The sequence below is a fragment of the Hyla sarda genome, unplaced genomic scaffold (genome assembly GCF_029499605.1).
Source record: "Hyla sarda isolate aHylSar1 unplaced genomic scaffold, aHylSar1.hap1 scaffold_2336, whole genome shotgun sequence".
Taxonomy (NCBI): Eukaryota; Metazoa; Chordata; class Amphibia; order Anura; family Hylidae; genus Hyla; species Hyla sarda.
In genome coordinates, this window is record NW_026609018.1 from 1 (window position 1) to 17,454 (window position 17,454).

The 17,454-nt window shown below is 47.9% G+C and overlaps 1 protein-coding gene across 1 annotated transcript in view; it reads left to right on the top strand.

Moving 5' to 3' along the window:
• Positions 1 to 9,187: 9,187 nt before the first annotated feature.
• The window catches only part of PALMD (palmdelphin), a gene marked incomplete at its 5' end in the record, with an annotated part of 33,643 nt that continues 25,376 nt past the window's right edge, over positions 9,188 to 17,454 (top strand). Inside the window, 1 exon segment of the mRNA XM_056553070.1 lies at positions 9,188 to 9,302. Within this exon segment, the coding sequence (XP_056409045.1) occupies positions 9,188 to 9,302 (115 nt within the window).

Genomic DNA, 17,454 nt, shown 5'->3' on the forward strand with positions numbered 1-17,454 from the left:
TATAAACATAATAGAGAGAGATCGGGGTCAATGGAGGTCGCGCCCCATCGGGGTCTTAGTGTTACAGAATTACAATGGGGTCGTCTTATCTTCACCATCTTGTAGAATTTCCTTCAGGGGATACAGAATGTCATTACACCCCCATAAATGTGTCATTACACCCCCATAAATGTGTCATTACACCCCCATAAATGTGTCATTACACCCCCATAAATGTGTCATTACACCCCCATAAATGTGTCATTACACCCCCATAAATGTGTCATTACACCCCCATAAATGTGTCATTACACCCCCATAAATGTATCATTACACCCCCATAAATGTGTCATTACACCCCCATAAATGTGTCATTACACCCCCATAAATGTATCATTACACCCCCATAAATGTATCATTACACCCCCATAAATGTGTCATTACACCCCCATAAATGTGTCATTACACCCCCATAAATGTGTCATTACACCCCCATAAATGTATCATTACACCCCCATAAATGTATCATTACACCCCCATAAATGTGTCATTACACCCCCATAAATGTGTCATTACACCCCCATAAATGTGTCATTACACCCCCATAAATGTATCATTACACCCCATAAATGTATCATTACACCCCCATAAATGTATCATTACACCCCCATGAATGTGTCATTGCACCCCCATGAATGTGTCATTGCACCCCCATGAATGTGTCATTGCACCCCCATGAATGTGTCATTGCACCCCCATGAATGTGTCATTGCACCCCCCCCCCCAGAATGTGTCATTGCACCCCCCCCCCCATGAATGTGTCATTGCACCCCCCCCCATGAATGTGTCATTACACCCCCCATAAATTTGCTATTCAGGAACCCCGGAGAGTCGGATCATGACAGGATTGGGAGGACGGGATGGGACGGGACGAGACGTTCAGTAAATGATCTAACTGTCTAGATGAGACCGCAGATAAGAGACGTATATTACGTCAGACATTTCCATCTCTTTGAGGCTTCGGCTTATTACGTCTCGTTGTGGTTGAGAAATAATCTGGTGATAACGTGGATGTGATGGATCTCTGGGTTATACATGAGTAGGGGGCGGACCCCTAAAACGTTACATCACATCCGGACCACCTTCTGCTTCACTTCAGGAATGAGACAATCATTTCCCAAGTTTTATGGATCGGAGATGACTGGACTGGGGGGATGGGTGTAGATGGGAGATGACTGGACTGGGGGGATGGGTGTAGATGGGAGATGACTGGACTGGGGGGGGATGGGTGTAGATGGGAGATGACTGGACTGGGGGGGATGGGTGTAGATGGGAGATGACTGCACTGGGGGGATGGGTGTAGATGGGAGATGACTGGACTGGGGGGCATGGGTGTAGATGGGAGATGACTGGACTGGGGGGGGATGGGTGTAGATGGGAGATGACTGGACTGGGGGGGGATGGGTGTAGATGGGAGATGACTGGTCTGGGGGGGGATGGGTGTAGATGGGAGATGACTGGACTGGGGGGGGATGGGTGTAGATGGGAGATGACTGGACTGGGGGGGGATGGGTGTAGATGGGAGATGACTGGACTGGGGGGGGGATGGGTGTAGATGGGAGATGACTGGACTGGGGGGGGGATGGGTGTAGATGGGAGATGACTGGTCTGGGGGGGGGATGGGTGTAGATGGGAGATGACTGGACTGGGGGGGATGGGTGTAGATGGGAGATGACTGGACTGGGGGGGGATGGGTGTAGATGGGAGATGACTGGACTGGGGGGGGATGGGTGTAGATGGGAGATGACTGGACTGGGGGGGGGGATGGGTGTAGATGGGAGATGACTGGACTGGGGGGGGATGGGTGTAGATGGGAGATGACTGGACTGGGGGGGGGATGGGTGTAGATGGGAGATGACTGGTCTGGGGGGGGGATGGGTGTAGATGGGAGATGACTGGACTGGGGGGGGATGGGTGTAGATGGGAGATGACTGGACTGGGGGGGGATGGGTGTAGATGGGAGATGACTGGACTGGGGGGGGGATGGGTGTAGATGGGAGATGACTGGACTGGGGGGGGGATGGGTGTAGATGGGAGATGACTGGACTGGGGGGGGATGGGTGTAGATGGGAGATGACTGGACTGGGGGGGGGATGGGTGTAGATGGGAGATGACTGGACTGGGGGGGGGGATGGGTGTAGATGGGAGATGACTGGACTGGGGGGGGGATGGGTGTAGATGGGAGATGACTGGACTGGGGGGGGGGATGGGTGTAGATGGGAGATGACTGGACTGGGGGGGGATGGGTGTAGATGGGAGATGACTGGACTGGGGGGGGATGGGTGTAGATGGGAGATGACTGGACTGGGGGGGGATGGGTGTAGATGGGAGATGACTGGACTGGGGGGGGGATGGGTGTAGATGGGAGATGACTGGACTGGGGGGGGATGGGTGTAGATGGGAGATGACTGGACTGGGGGGGATGGGTGGGTGTAGGTGGGAGATGTCTGGGGGGGGGATGGGTGTAGGTGGGAGATGTCTGGTCTGGGGGGGGGGATGGGTGTAGGTGGGAGATGTCTGGACTGGGGGGATGGGTGTAGGTGGGAGATGTCTGGTCTGGGGGGGGGGGGATGGGTGTAGGTGGGAGATGTCTGGACTGGGGGGATGGGTGTAGGTGGGAGATGTCTGGACTGGGGGGGATGGGTGTAGGTGGGAAATGACTGGACTGGCGGGGATGGGTGTAGATGGGAAATGACTGGACTGGGGGGATGGGTGTAGATGGGAAATGACTGGACTGGGGGGGATGGGTGTAGGTGGGAAATGACTGGACTGCGGGGGGATGGGTGTAGGTGGGAAATGACTGGACTGGGGGATGGGTGTAGATGGGAGATGACTGGACTGGGGGATGGGTGTAGATGGGAGATGACTGGACTGGGGGGGGATGGGTGTAGATGGGAGATGACTGGACTGGGGGGGGATGGGTGTAGATGGGAAATGACTGGACTGGGGGGATGGGTGTAGATGGGAAATGACTGGACTGGGGGGGATGGGTGTAGATGGGAAATGACTGGACTGCGGGGGGATGGGTGTAGGTGGGAAATGACTGGACTGGGGGATGGGTGTAGATGGGAGATGACTGGACTGGGGGATGGGTGTAGATGGGAGATCACTGGACTGGGGGGGGATGGGTGTAGATGGGAGATGACTGGACTGGGGGGGGGATGGGTGTAGATGGGAGATGACTGGACTGGGGGGGATGGGTGTAGATGGGAGATGACTGGACTGGGCGAAGTCACCCCAGGGACAATTCTATAGTAAAATTATTGATCAGCACCAGACACCAGGATACAAGAGCTGCTTGAAAAAAAAGTCTCATTGTGAGTGAAACGTGGCACTGTACCACTGATCGAGCCAAGGTGAGTGCCGCATCTCTACTTATATCTGGATTAAAAGGCGGCAGGAGTCCGAGCACCACACCTGAGAGACCAAGTGACTGGTCAGGGACGGCGCTAGTGAAGAGGGCAGTGGTGGTCTCAGAATGGTATCATGCACAGGACCTATGACCCGTGGTGGTCTCAGAATGGTATCATGCACAGGGCCTATGACATGTGGTGGTCTCAGAATGATATTGTGCACAGGATCTATGACACATGGTGGTCTCAGAATGGTATCGTGTGCACAGGACCTATGACGTGGTGGTCTCAGAATGGTATCGTGTGTACAGGACCTATGACCCGTGGTGGTCTCAGAATGGTATCATGCACAGGACCTATGACATGTGGTGGTCTCAGAATGATATTGTGCACAGGACCTATGACATGTGGTGGTCTCAGAATGGTATTGTGTGCACAGGGTCTATGACACATGGTGGTCTCAGAATGGTATCGTGTGCACCGGACCTTTGACATGTGGTGGTCTCAGAATGATATTGTGTGCACAGGACCTATGACACGTGGTGGTCTCAGAATGGTATCGTATGTACAGGACCTATGACACGTGGTGGTCTGAGAATGGTATCGTGTGTACAGGACCTATGCCACGTGGTGGTTTGAGAATGGTATCATGCACAGGACCTATGACATGTGGTGGTCTCAGAATGATATTGTGTGCACAGGACCTATGACACGTGGTGGTCTCAGAATGGTATCGTGTGTACAGGACCTATGACACGTGGTGGTCTCAGAATGGTATCGTGTGTACAGGACCTATGACACATGGTGGTCTCAGAATGGTATTGTGCACAGGACCTATGACATGTGGTGGTCTCAGAATGGTATTGTGCACAGGACCTATGACACGTGGTGGTCTGAGAATGATATCGTGTTTACAGGACCTATGACACGTGGTGGTCTGAGAATGATATCGTGTTTACAGGACCTATGACACGTGGTGGTCTCAGAATGGTATTGTGCACAGGACCTTTGATACTTGGTGGTCTCCAGGCTGTAGAATGTGATGGTGTTCCTGGTATTTTAGATGGGTGGGGGTCTCACTCCTCAGGGTCCTATATGACTCATCCTAATATTTTGGTGGCTGTCGTTGATGGCGTCAGGGCTGTTATCTAATGGAGAAATGGCATCTGGTCTGGAGGAAGATAAAAATCCTAAGAAGGACGACCTGTTAACCCTGAGGGGGCAGATACTTTTTCTGCTGCTCTTTGCTCTGTTGCTGGTTATGCCCATGAGCAGTAAATGGTTAATAGTCACAGTTCATTGCGGTTCTTGCCAGTCGGGTGTTATCTCGCCATCTCTCTCACAGTATAAAGGTCACAGGAGATAATATATATGGAAATGTCATCTATAGAGAAGGGAGGTGACGGGCTCATAGGTCAGGAGGTCATAAGGGCGACAGACAGCACAGGGGGGGGGGGGCGGGTACAGGGGCCCCATGTCTGTACACAGCAGTCCTGTCCCCTTACATGGGGCTGCACCATCTGAGGACTCTTCACAACTTAGTGTCTATAAGCCTCTGTACAGCAGTTACAGTCCTGAGTCTCACTTTGTCTTCAGGGCATGCTGGGAGTTGTAGTTTTGCACCAACTAGAGGGTGGCACAGCTGTTTATCATCCATTAATAGTTTTATAATGCTAAGTATCCTACCTGCTCCCCATCCTGCCTAATGATGATGATGATGAGGATGATGGAGATGGAGGTGATGGCGATGATGGAGATGATGATGGAGATGGAGGAGAGGATGATGATGATAATGGTGGTGGTGGTGTAGATGGTAGATGGAGGTGATGATGATGGTGGCGACGACTATGGTGGTGGTGGTGACGGTGATGATGATGATGATGATGATGGTGGTGGTGGTGACGACGACGGTGATGATGATGATGATGATGATGGTGGTGGTGACGACGACGACGACAGTGATGATGATGGTGGTGGTGACGACGACAGTGATGATGGTGACGGCGACGACGGTGATGATGACACCGTCTGGTGACTAATACTATTAATTCCTCATGAAGAGCTAGATAAGTGGCACAATGCCATAGTCTATAGAGATTACTCCTGGTGATCCGGTGATTATCTTATTGAAGGTTCTGTGTGACGGCTCAGTCCTGGAGGCCTCTGGTGGGTGGTGGAGTCTTCAGCACCGGCATAAATAACCGCGTCATATTTACACAGAGAACCCACAATAAATGCCAAGGTTTGGGCTCTGAAAAGATTCAGGACATTAATCATCTTCTGTTTCTATAGATTCCGTATCATAGGCTGGTGGTCTCCACATGGCCCTGCAGAACTGGTGGTCTCCACATGGCCCTGCAGAACTGGTGGTCTCCACATGGCCCTGCAGAACTGGTGGTCTCCACATGGCCCTGCAGAACTGGTGGTCTCCACATGGCCCTGCAGAACTGGTGGTCTCCACATGGCCCTGCAGAACTGGTGGTCTCCACATGGCCCTGCAGAACTGGTGGTCTCCACATGGCCCTGCAGAACTGGTGGTCTCCACATGGCCCTGCAGAACTGGTGGTCTCCACATGGCCCTGCAGAACTGGTGGTCTCCACATGGCCCTGCAGAACTGGTGGTCTCCACAAGGACACCACCCCTCAGAGCTGGTGTCTCCACAAGGACACATTGCCCCTCAGAGCTGGTGGTCTCCACAAGGACACATTGCCCCTCAGAGCTGGTGGTCTCCACAAGGACACATCGCCCCACAGAGCTGGTGGTCTCCACATCGCCCCTCAGAGCTGGTGGTCTCCACAAGGACACATCGGCCCGCAGAGCTGGTGGTCACCACAAGGACACATGGCCCTTCAGAGCTGGCGGTCTCCACAAGGCCCCTCAGAGCTGGTGGTCTCCACAAGGACACATGGCCCCTCTGAGCTGGTGATCTCCGCAAGGACACATCACCTTTCAGACCCTCCCCAAATATTGTATTGGCGGTCTAGTGTGTCCCCTAAAGCAACCAGAATGGTGGAGCATCACATGCAGGACGGATCCCAGGAAACTTATTGTTTGAAGACACATAAAAGCCGACAGCAGCAATAACCATCACCATTATTCCTGAGTCCTGGGCGTTGGTGGAGAGCGATACAATAAATAAACACGTCCTGTGGGGTGCGGCTTCTCGCTTCAGGCAGGAGACACCTCCAGAGGAGCAGAGATTTCTTCTGAGTTTGGTTTTCAGCCCTAGTCCTGTATCTAAACACCCCGGCCAAGCCAGATGACACATGATTGTCACATGATCGTCGCTATGTCGTGTGCACTGCGCTGGCTACCGCCTCTGTTAGCTGACCGGATGTCCTGTGTACTTATTATGTAGGACACACCCCAGCCGCGTGGTTTTCTGTGACGTCACACACCGTTCATTTGGGCTATTTAGGTCCGGACCACAATCGGAGGTCAGCACGACTCAGTGGGGGCAGCATCTTATAGATCAGTGGCTTATGGACGCGCCAATCTTTCCTTATGAGTTCAGGATTGGTTTATTGTTTATATACTCACCTGTTTGTGGGATTAGACACGCCCCCTGAGGAAGCCATTGTGAAACGTACATAGGGGTAGGTAGTACTGTGCTCCTGACGGCATACATGATGGTTCGTTTGATCTATCTTAATCCTTTACATTGCATCCATCTGCATGTTCTCAGCCTATGTATGGTATTGCCCTCGTGTTGCTATGGTATTGCCCTCCTGTTGCTATGGTCAGGCACGCTGGTTGCCGGGCATGCTGGTTGTCATTCCCCTGCCTACAAAATGGCGTAACCAATCACATCCACTCTACGGCTATAAATTCTATGCATAAAGGAACAAGACTATCATTATCTTGTATTCCACATAGGCTACTGTAGAAATGTATATCCTGAAACGCGTCCAGCCAATTCATGGATTTTAAACCTTCATTTCTGCCTTTTACTACTATTAGTATTTCAGTTCTGTCTTTCCTACATCTGGTGAGTAAAATCACCAACATCCACAAGGACACTACCCGGCCCATCTCCTATCATTCTACCTTATTGGAGCGGCACATTCCGCAATTCTACCAACAAAGCGACGCAGATCACTAATCTCCAGGAAGCGATGCAGTCCATTTCTACCTTCCAGATCTCCCTGTACCTCCTACCAGCGAGTGCCACGTGCACGAACTAGCGAGGGACAGTCACATTGCGGGGAGAGGACTCACACAGGAGCGGGGGAGATCTCTTGTTTTTACCCTTGGATTTTCAGTCTTTTTGTTCGCAGATAACGGAGGATCCTGCCAGTGGTGCACAACGGACATTAACTGTTGCTATACCATCACCGATCTCACTTGTGGGGACTATAAATCCCAGCATGCCCTACAAATACCGGCAATAACAGTCACTGCCCACATTTGTTATCTACTATAACTCCCACAATTATATTAAGTGGATAAATGTTATATATGGATATTTATTAAAGACTTTACCCACGGAGACTACAAATCCCAGCATGCCCTAAATGTACTGTTCAAGCCGTATCATACAAAAGGCCGATACCGCTCCAGGGCCGTTATATTCTAGATCTCAGCTCATTCTATACAAGCAGCATTTTATATATTCTTATTGTTTTAGGATTGTATTTTATACACATTATTCTATGTATTGGTTGTGACTACTTCACCTCGTTCCCCAATATCTTTATAAATGTATTTATGTTCTATCCATTTATGTTACTTATTTACATAGAATAACAGCCAATGTACTTACTATATACCATTACCTATATACCTGCTTCCTAATATCACATATTTTTCTCCACTAATTTCACTCTTATAACCTAGAGGACTGCGATATCTTTTGTCTATAGACTCCGGGGTGCGGGATCCATCTCAGTAACCTCGGTTATATTTACAATGAGCTGCGCCCATCCCATACAATGTCATTACTCACCAGCTCTGTCCGGTCTTGTTGGGATTCGCTCCCGGTTGTTTTCCCAATAAATATTGAACCTTCAGTAATATTAACCCTGTACAAGTCTGATGAGAAGATTATTATGTATTTATTTACATAGCACCAACATTCTGCAGCATTGTACAGAGATTGTCGATCTCTCTCCCATTAATGTATCAAGAAGTTCTGGAATATGGGAGGAAAATCATGAGAACTGGGGAAGAACATAAGTGTCAGGAAGATGTTAGATTGGAACCCAGGTCCCCAACACTTCAAGGCAACAAGGGCCTAACACAAGCCCCTGCGTGATGCCGACCGTGGAGCCCCACGCATGATACCGACCATGTGATGCCAACCGCGGAGCCCCTGCATGATACCGACCGCATGATGCTGACCGCGGAGCCCCCGCATGATACCGACCGCATGATACCGACCGCGGAGCCCCCGTATGATACCGACCGCATGATACCGACCGCGGAGCCCCCGTATGATACCGACCGCATGATACCGACCGCGGAGCCCCCATATGATACTGACCACATGAAGCCGACCGCAGAGCCCCCCGTATGATACAGACTGCATGATGCCGACCGCAGAGCCCCACATGATACCGACCATATGATGCCCCTGTATGATACCGACTGCATGATGCCGACCGCGGAGCCCCCACATGATTCGGACCACAAAGCCCCTGTACAGTGCTGAGCCCCCCTGTTTGATGCTGACTGGCATGCCCATCCCCCGAAGCACTAATGTTATGTTGGTAATTTTACAGCAGGAAACATGAAAATACAACAATACATAGAGATGAAAAGCATAGAGGTTGACTGTGGATTCTTCTCATTTCAGGCTGGAAGAAGAAATAAAGGATTTAGAGAAGCAGGAAACTCAGCTGTCCGCACGAGAAGAGCGAGTGCTCCAGAGGCTGAAGTCTGTAGAACGGACGACAGAAGAGATCATAAAGGTAGATACATCAGGGATAGATATATATATATATATATATATATATATATATATATATAATATATATATATTGGAGGTACACTGCAAGAAAAAATTGCAGCACTCCAAATTCAAATGCAAAAAAGTGTTGGATTTATTAGCCTGGCAGAATAGCGACATTCCGGCTGCCCACTTGCAGCCTTTCTCAAGCTTCGAAGCTTGAGAGAGGCTGCAAGTGGGCAGCCAAAACATTGCTATGCCGCCAGGCTAATAAATCCAACACTTTTTTGCATTTGAATTTGGAGTGCTGCAATTTTTTTCTTGCGGTTTACCTTTTTGACCCGTTACCTGGGACAACGAATTGCTGGCACCCATAAGTTTTCTTTTTTCCTTTTTTGGTTGTGCTGCTCCACATCTACTTTGGTTATATAATGGAGGAAGATACATCGGGGATGTATATATATAATGGAGGTAGATATACATCGGGAATGGAGATAGAGAGAGATAGATATATATATGTAATATTTTGGAGGTAGATACATCGGGGATGTGTGTGTATGTATATATATGTATGTGTGTGTGTGTGTGTGTGTGTGTGTGTGTGTGTGTGTGTGTGTGTGTATATATATATATATATATATATATATATATATATATATATATATATATGTATATGTGTGTGTGTATATATATATATATATATATATATATATATATAATATTTATTTGTGGTCGGTGCTCATTCGTATAGCGAGCCTACCTAACTGAACCTCTTTCTAAGCTCCTATTCCATACTAAATCCTGTAACTTATCTAGGCAGTTAGAGTTGTGCGATATACTGCCGCGTAGGAGTACACCTGAAAAATAGAGGGCAAAAACCCAGAATCAGAACAAAGCGCTATTTACATGCATAATAACCATGTGACCAATGACTGAAATGCATTGTGCAATACTGACTATGGAATGGGGGTACAGTGCACCTAGCACTGAATTCCCAGCACCCATATTTCCTAACCACATATGCTGGCCCACCATGATGTGACGTTTGTGAGGCAGCCCCAATGCTTAGAAAATGACTGGATATAATGTATGGATCACTACAAAAGGATTTGACAAGAATACATACATGTTTGACAAACAACGTAGTAGTGAGTGCCGCCCCCCTAAACAATAGCAGCGGCTGATCCCGCTGGCTCCTAAACGTGCGGAAGCAAAGATTGTTAATTCGAGCTGAGCATCACTCATGGGACTTGGGGAAATGCCGTATGATGACAACCTGACCGGACAATGACCTTCTTCTGCTATACAATTTCCATGCAAAAAAAACCTGCATCCTAATGAAGTTAATGTAACTACAGTTCTGCACCTACATGTAATTCCCCTAAACCTTAGGAAACCCCAACAACTCAAGAACAGTGCAGCTTCTAACATTAAGCTGTCCTGATATTCTAATGGGGAATTACCTAAAGCACCAGCTAACCAACTAACTAAGCCAGCTGCCAGGCTGACGGCAAGAGGGCTTGCGAACCTCCCTCTTGCGCACTCTTCAGGCAGATTTGATGGCATGGGATGCAAACAATGACGCCCTGTCAGAGCAAGACAACGTGATATTATGCTGGATACCTGACAGATATACTTTGCCTCTAGCATAATACTATCAAAGAAGAGTGGCAAAACCCGATTAATGCAAAAATAGGAATAAAATGGCGTGTGAGACATCCTCTGGGTCTCTAATGTAAAATATAGTGTAAGTATTACAGGCTGCGTGTTGGAAGTTCACTGTGAGCTGTAGACGTGAAAAGTCTCAAAGAACAACCCTATGCCTGTAAGCACAACTCCAAGTGCTAACAACGTGTATACACAAATGACTACCTAGTCGCCAACCTAAACCTGTGTGAGGTTATCACTATAACCAACCTGTGGATGTGACCGGCAATGAAACCACTTATGCAGCAAACGTGACGATGAAACTCAACCAACATGTGATTACTATCATCGTCAATCTAAGCCGAGACAAACAAACCCAACCAACCAGAACCAAGCTATGTCCCTTTAAGCACAACCCAAATGCTCATGGACACATAATGACTTTGCCGCCATCCTGAAGTCGTGTCAGGTTGTAACTGAACCGACCTGTAGATGTGACAGGCAGAAAAAAGGATTCAACCAAATCTGTAACTAATAGTATGACAGTCAACCTGAACCAAAACAGGTTGTAACCATGATAGACCTATAGACATAGCAATTAACAATGGAAATATAAACTATCCCTGTAACATAACCCAACTGCTGAATAAACACAACGTATACAAAGACGTTGTCGCCAACCTGAAGTCGTGTCAGGTTGCATCCGGACTGCATGTATGACTACTAGTATCGACGTAAACCTAATGTTTAAGGTTGTAACCATGATCGACCTATAGACGTGTCAATATACAATGGAACAGTAAAGCTGTCCCTGTGCATAACCAAACAGCTGACTAACACAACGTATATGATGACATTGTCGCCAACCTGAAGTCGTGTCAGGTTGTATCCAGGCTGACCTGGAAACGTGACTGGTCTAGCCGAATTTAAAAGCTGAAACCGGTCGTAACCATACTAGACCTGTCGACTTGGCAAGTAATAAACCGAACCCCAGCTATTCTGGTATGCACAACTCAATGTTTATAAAAATGGTGACCCACCGGATAATCCGTGACCAGATTCGCCAAATGCCATAAAAACTTGCGTAGTGTCAACGACATGGGTGTAAGGTCTAAACACCATAACATAGCACAGCAAAACATCATGAAACGTATGTACCTAATAAACCTATGAATGTATACCGAATATGAACAACCAAAATGTATGTCTAGCATGACTCCTTGACCCATATGCAGACCATGACAATATGAACGTGGGCCGGCATAACCATCAAGGCCATATGTACCTCACTAACGCCACGACCGCATGCTCAAACAACCCACTATATAGGTGTATGTACAAAAGGTAAGCGCGTGCATCGAACAAACTGAACGTATGGCTAGAATAAACTGTATGAGCGAGCATATGCACTTAACTATATGAGCAGATGCACAGCGCAACTTTTCCAAACATATGCCCAGTACAACTATATGATTGCATGAAGCATTGATGTATGATACAACACATAAATTTATACATATGCCTGTCCTACTGTACAATAACTAGAAAGCACTGATCTGAAGCGAATTTTCCTTTATTTTTTTGCAGACGTGGCAGGTATAATGGGTATACACTGCCTATGTGTAGTGTTATTGTTGTTCTGAAGACGCATCAGTAACAACTATGCAGTGTATCTCCCTGCAGGCGTGGCAGGTATAAAGGGTATAAACCACCTATGGGTCGTGAGGCTGTAGCTCTGAATACGTGTCAGTAAATAACTGAGTACCACCCCCTGCTGACATGGTAGGTATGACGCCCCGACCGTAACAGCTGTATAAATACTAAAGTGAGGAACGCATGAGCCCCAATGCTATGCAACTATATGCACTGCAGACACTACAACGAATCTACAAGAGTGCACTGTAAACACTATAACGTGTGAAAACTAAATGAACTGACATTAGCATAAAACCCAGAGCGTATAGACCAAATGAACTGTGTGCGTATATATACAAACAAACTATATGAACGAAAGCCCACTGTTAATGCTACCATGGCAATAAACACTTATCCACAGTATCAAAGTAACAAGCAGATGTAACGTATAACACAAGCGAAAGAACAGTATAATTAACACCAGCATATATAAATTACAAGCATAAGAACAACATGAATCTATGAGCGTATGAACGTGAGTGTGTAATGTACAGAATAATTCCTATGAGCATATGTCAGACATGAAACCTACAAGCGTGTGTACAGTATGAATCCTAAGAACGTGTGTACAGTATAACTACCAGCAAGTGTACAGTATAAACCCTCTGAGCCTATGTACAGTATAAAACCTACGTGTGTGTACAGTATAAAACCTACGAGCGTGTATACTGTATAAAACCTACGAGCGTGTATACTGTATAAAACCTACGAGCGTATGTACTGTATAAATACTTCGAGCGTATGTACAGTTTAAATCCTGCGAGCGTGAGTACAATATAAAAAATACGAGCGTGTATACAATATAAATCCTACGAGCGTGTATACTGTATAAATCCTACGAGCGTATGTACAGTATAAATCCTGTGAGCGTGAATACTGTAAACCTGCGAACGTGTGTACAGTATAAATCTTGCGAGCATGTGTACAGTATAAACCTCGAACGTGTGAACAGTATAAATCCTACGAGCGTATGTACAGTATAAATCCTGCAAGTGTGTACAGTATAAATCCTACGAGCGTGAGGACAATATATAAACATACCCCTGAGTGACCCCCCCCCCCCCAACTACCATTGACCAACCTTGCTGACGAAGTTGTTTGTCACAACCCGGAGGATCGGTCAAAAAGCCTAAACGGGGACCATAGTACCTAAAGAAAATACATCTAAACTTCACATACCGTATATACTCGAGTATAAGCCGAGTTTTTCAGCACGATTTTTCGTGCTGAAAACACCCCCCTCAGCTTATACTCGAGTGAACTCCCCCACCCGCAGTGGTCTTCAACCTGCGGACTTCCAGAGGTTTCAAAACTACAACTCCCAGCAAGCCAGGGCAGCCATCGGCTGTCCGGGCTTGCTGGGAGTTGTAGTTTTGAAACCTCCGGAGGTCCGCAGGTTGAAGACCACTGCGGCCTTCAACATCATCCAGCCCCCTCTCACCCCCTTTAGTTCTGAGTACTCACCTCCGCTCGGCGCTGGTCCGGTCCTGCAGGGCTGTCCGGTGAGGAGGTCGTCCGGTGGGATAGTGGTTCCGGGCTGCTATCTTCACCGGGGAGGCCTCTTCTAAGCGCTTCGGGCCCGGCCTCAGAATAGTCACGTTGCCTTGACAACGACGCAGATGCGTCGTTGTCAAGGCAACGGCTCTATTCCGGGCCGGAAGCGCGGAGAAGAGGCGCCCCCGGTGAAGATAGCAGCCCGGACCACCTCCTCACCGGACCACCTCCTCACCGGACAGCCCTGCAGGACCGGACCAGCGCCGAGCGGAGGTGAGTACTCAGAACTAAAGGGGGTGAGAGGGGGCTGGATGATGTTGAAGGCCGCAGTGGTCTTCAACCTGCGGACCTCCGGAGGTTTCAAAACTACAACTCCCAGCAAGCCCGGACAGCCGATGGCTGCCCGGGCTTGCTGGGAGTTGTAGTTTTGAAACCTCTGGAGGTCCGCATGTTGAAGGCCGCAGTGGTCTTCAACCTGCGGACCTCCGGAGGTTTCAAAACTACAACTCCCAGCAAGCCCGGACAGCCGATGGCTGCCCGGGCTTGCTGGGAGTTGTAGTTTTGAAACCTCTGGAGGTCCGCAGGTTGAAGACCACTGAGGGCGAATGATGAGAAGAGGATGATGAAGGGGGGGGGTGTGGGGATGATGAAGGGGGGTGGGGATGATGGGGGGGGGGGGTGTGGGATGATTACAAGGGGATGATGAAGGGGGGATGTGTGGGATGATAAGGGGATGTGTGGGATGATGACAAGGGGATGATGAAGGGGGGATGTGTGGGATGATAAGGGGATGTGTGGGATGATGACAAGGGGATGATGAAGGGGGGATGTGTGGGATGATAAGGGGATGTGTGGGATGATGACAAGGGGATGATGAAGGGGGGATGTGTGGGATAAGGGGATGTGTGGGATGATGACAAGGGGATAATGAAGGGGGGGATGTGTGGGATGATAAGGGGATGTGTGGGATGATGACAAGGGGATGATGAAGGGGGGGATGTGTGGGATGATAAGGGGATGTGTGGGATGATGACAAGGGGATGATGAAGGGGGGATGTGTGGGATGATGACAAGGGGATGATGAGGATGTTAATGACGGGTCTGGATGATGACAGGGGGGGATGAGGTATTTCCCACCCTAGGCTTATACTCGAGTCAATAACTTTTCCTGGGATTTTGGGTTGAAATTAGGGGTCTCGGCTTATACTCGGGTCGGCTTATACTCGAGTATATACGGTAATTAAAAGTAGAAAACCTTAACAAAATGTAATATAAACCATAAATGCGTGTGAGATGATTTATGCCATGGTCAAACCGTACCCAACTAACCCTCGAAATTATTATTTATTTTTTTTATCTTGCGTGACCGTACGTAATGCCCAAGTTGTGTTGGGTCAATGAAACATAACCAGCTTTCCCGTGCCAAATCAACTAACTAAACTCGAGGCCACTATCAGACAACAACTGAATTATGTGCCAATGCCCGCATGACCCGAGAACTGTGGTGGAGAAGCTACACACACCTGTGCATGTTTACACACGTACACAAATATATATATATATATATATATATATATATATATATATATATACACACACACACACACATCTTAACACAATTTTTTTTTTTATATATGCTCCGCATGATTATATCTGTACATGGGAAGCAGAAGGATGCTAGACATGAAACACAACAATACGTAAAAATAATAAAAGCTGAACACCCTGATACGAATAGCTAAGTACGTGTATGATGTGCTCGATCATCTGATGTCTAGAAGAAAACCCCCCTTTTATTATTATATTTTTATCTGTAAGGAGAACATATAATCACATAAACTTTTATAACGTAGGCATGCATGTGCTGCATGTATGTAACAAAGCCCCTGCAACGTGTATAGCGGAGCAGCCAGAAAGTGTGCCGGCATATAATTAACCCCCAACTGTTATGTGCAGAGTGGAACAGCCAGAAAGCGAGCCGGCATATAAATAACCCCTTACTATAATGTGCAGAGCAGAACAGCCAGAGAGCGTGCCGGCATATAATTAACCCCTAACTAATGTGCAGAGCGGAGCAGCCAGAAAGCGTGCCGGCATATAATTAACCCCTGTCCTCTCTGTGCAGAGCAGCCAGAGAGCGTGCCGGCATATAAATACCCCTTACTGTAATGTGCAGTGCGGAGCAGCCAGAAAGTGTGCCGGCATATAATGAACCCCTTACTGTAATGTGCAGAGCGGAGCCGCCAGAGAGCGTACCAGCGTATAATTAACCCCTACTGTAATATACAGAGCAGCCAGAGAGCGTGCTGGTATATAATTAACCCCTACTGTAATATACAGAGCAGCTAGAGAGCGTGCTGGCATATAATTAACCCCCTACTGTAATATGCAGAGCGGAGCAGCTAGAGAGCGTGCTGGCATATAATTAACCCCTACTGTAATATGCAGAGCAGAGCAGCTCGTATAACGAAATAACCGGGGGCCGGGCTAACCAAGGGTTTTCCCGAACTCCAGCTTACCTCTGGAGGCCAAGAACAGCTAACTAGAATTACCCCCGATCAGCCACGGCCACTTACCCGAACCCTGCCGGCAAGCGTGAACTTCCGGTCAGCTGACACGTGCAGTCAGCTGATCAGCTGACGTGACACCACCCCCTTCTGATGTGGACGTGACGAACTCGCGGTGTCAGGAACAGGTAATGCCGCGGGTTCTTACAGGGAATCCCCGTCCCTCCCACAAATGCAGGCTAATGAATTAGCCTTAATACATATATAATGGAGGTAGATACATCGGGGATGGATATATATATATTGGAGGTAGATATATCGGGATGGATATATATTGGAGGTAGATATATCGGGATGGATATATATAGTGGAGGTAGATACATCGGGATGGATATATATATATATATATATATAATATATATTGGAGGTAGATACATCGGGATGGATATATATATATTGGAGGTAGATACATCGGGGATGGATATATATATAATGGAGGTAGATATATCGGGGATGGATATTGTGACATCTCGGGGATTAGCTCTGGGATCGTCCTTGTCACTTGCCACGTTTCCTCGCAATAACTCGCCAGACAACTATTCTGCATACAAGTCTGGCACCTCGCCAGCTTTATTTACACAGTTTGCAGGTAAAACAAAGCATGACTCAGGAACAAACCAAAGTCCTAGACCGTCTAGTCACTGACTACACATGTAAGCATGCCCTGACTACTAACTAGTGAGCTACCCTCAGCCAGCATAAAACATGTGCCCCTGCAACCTGTTTTAATCACAGTTCACACTGTCACTTGGGGCCACTCACAGATTCCAG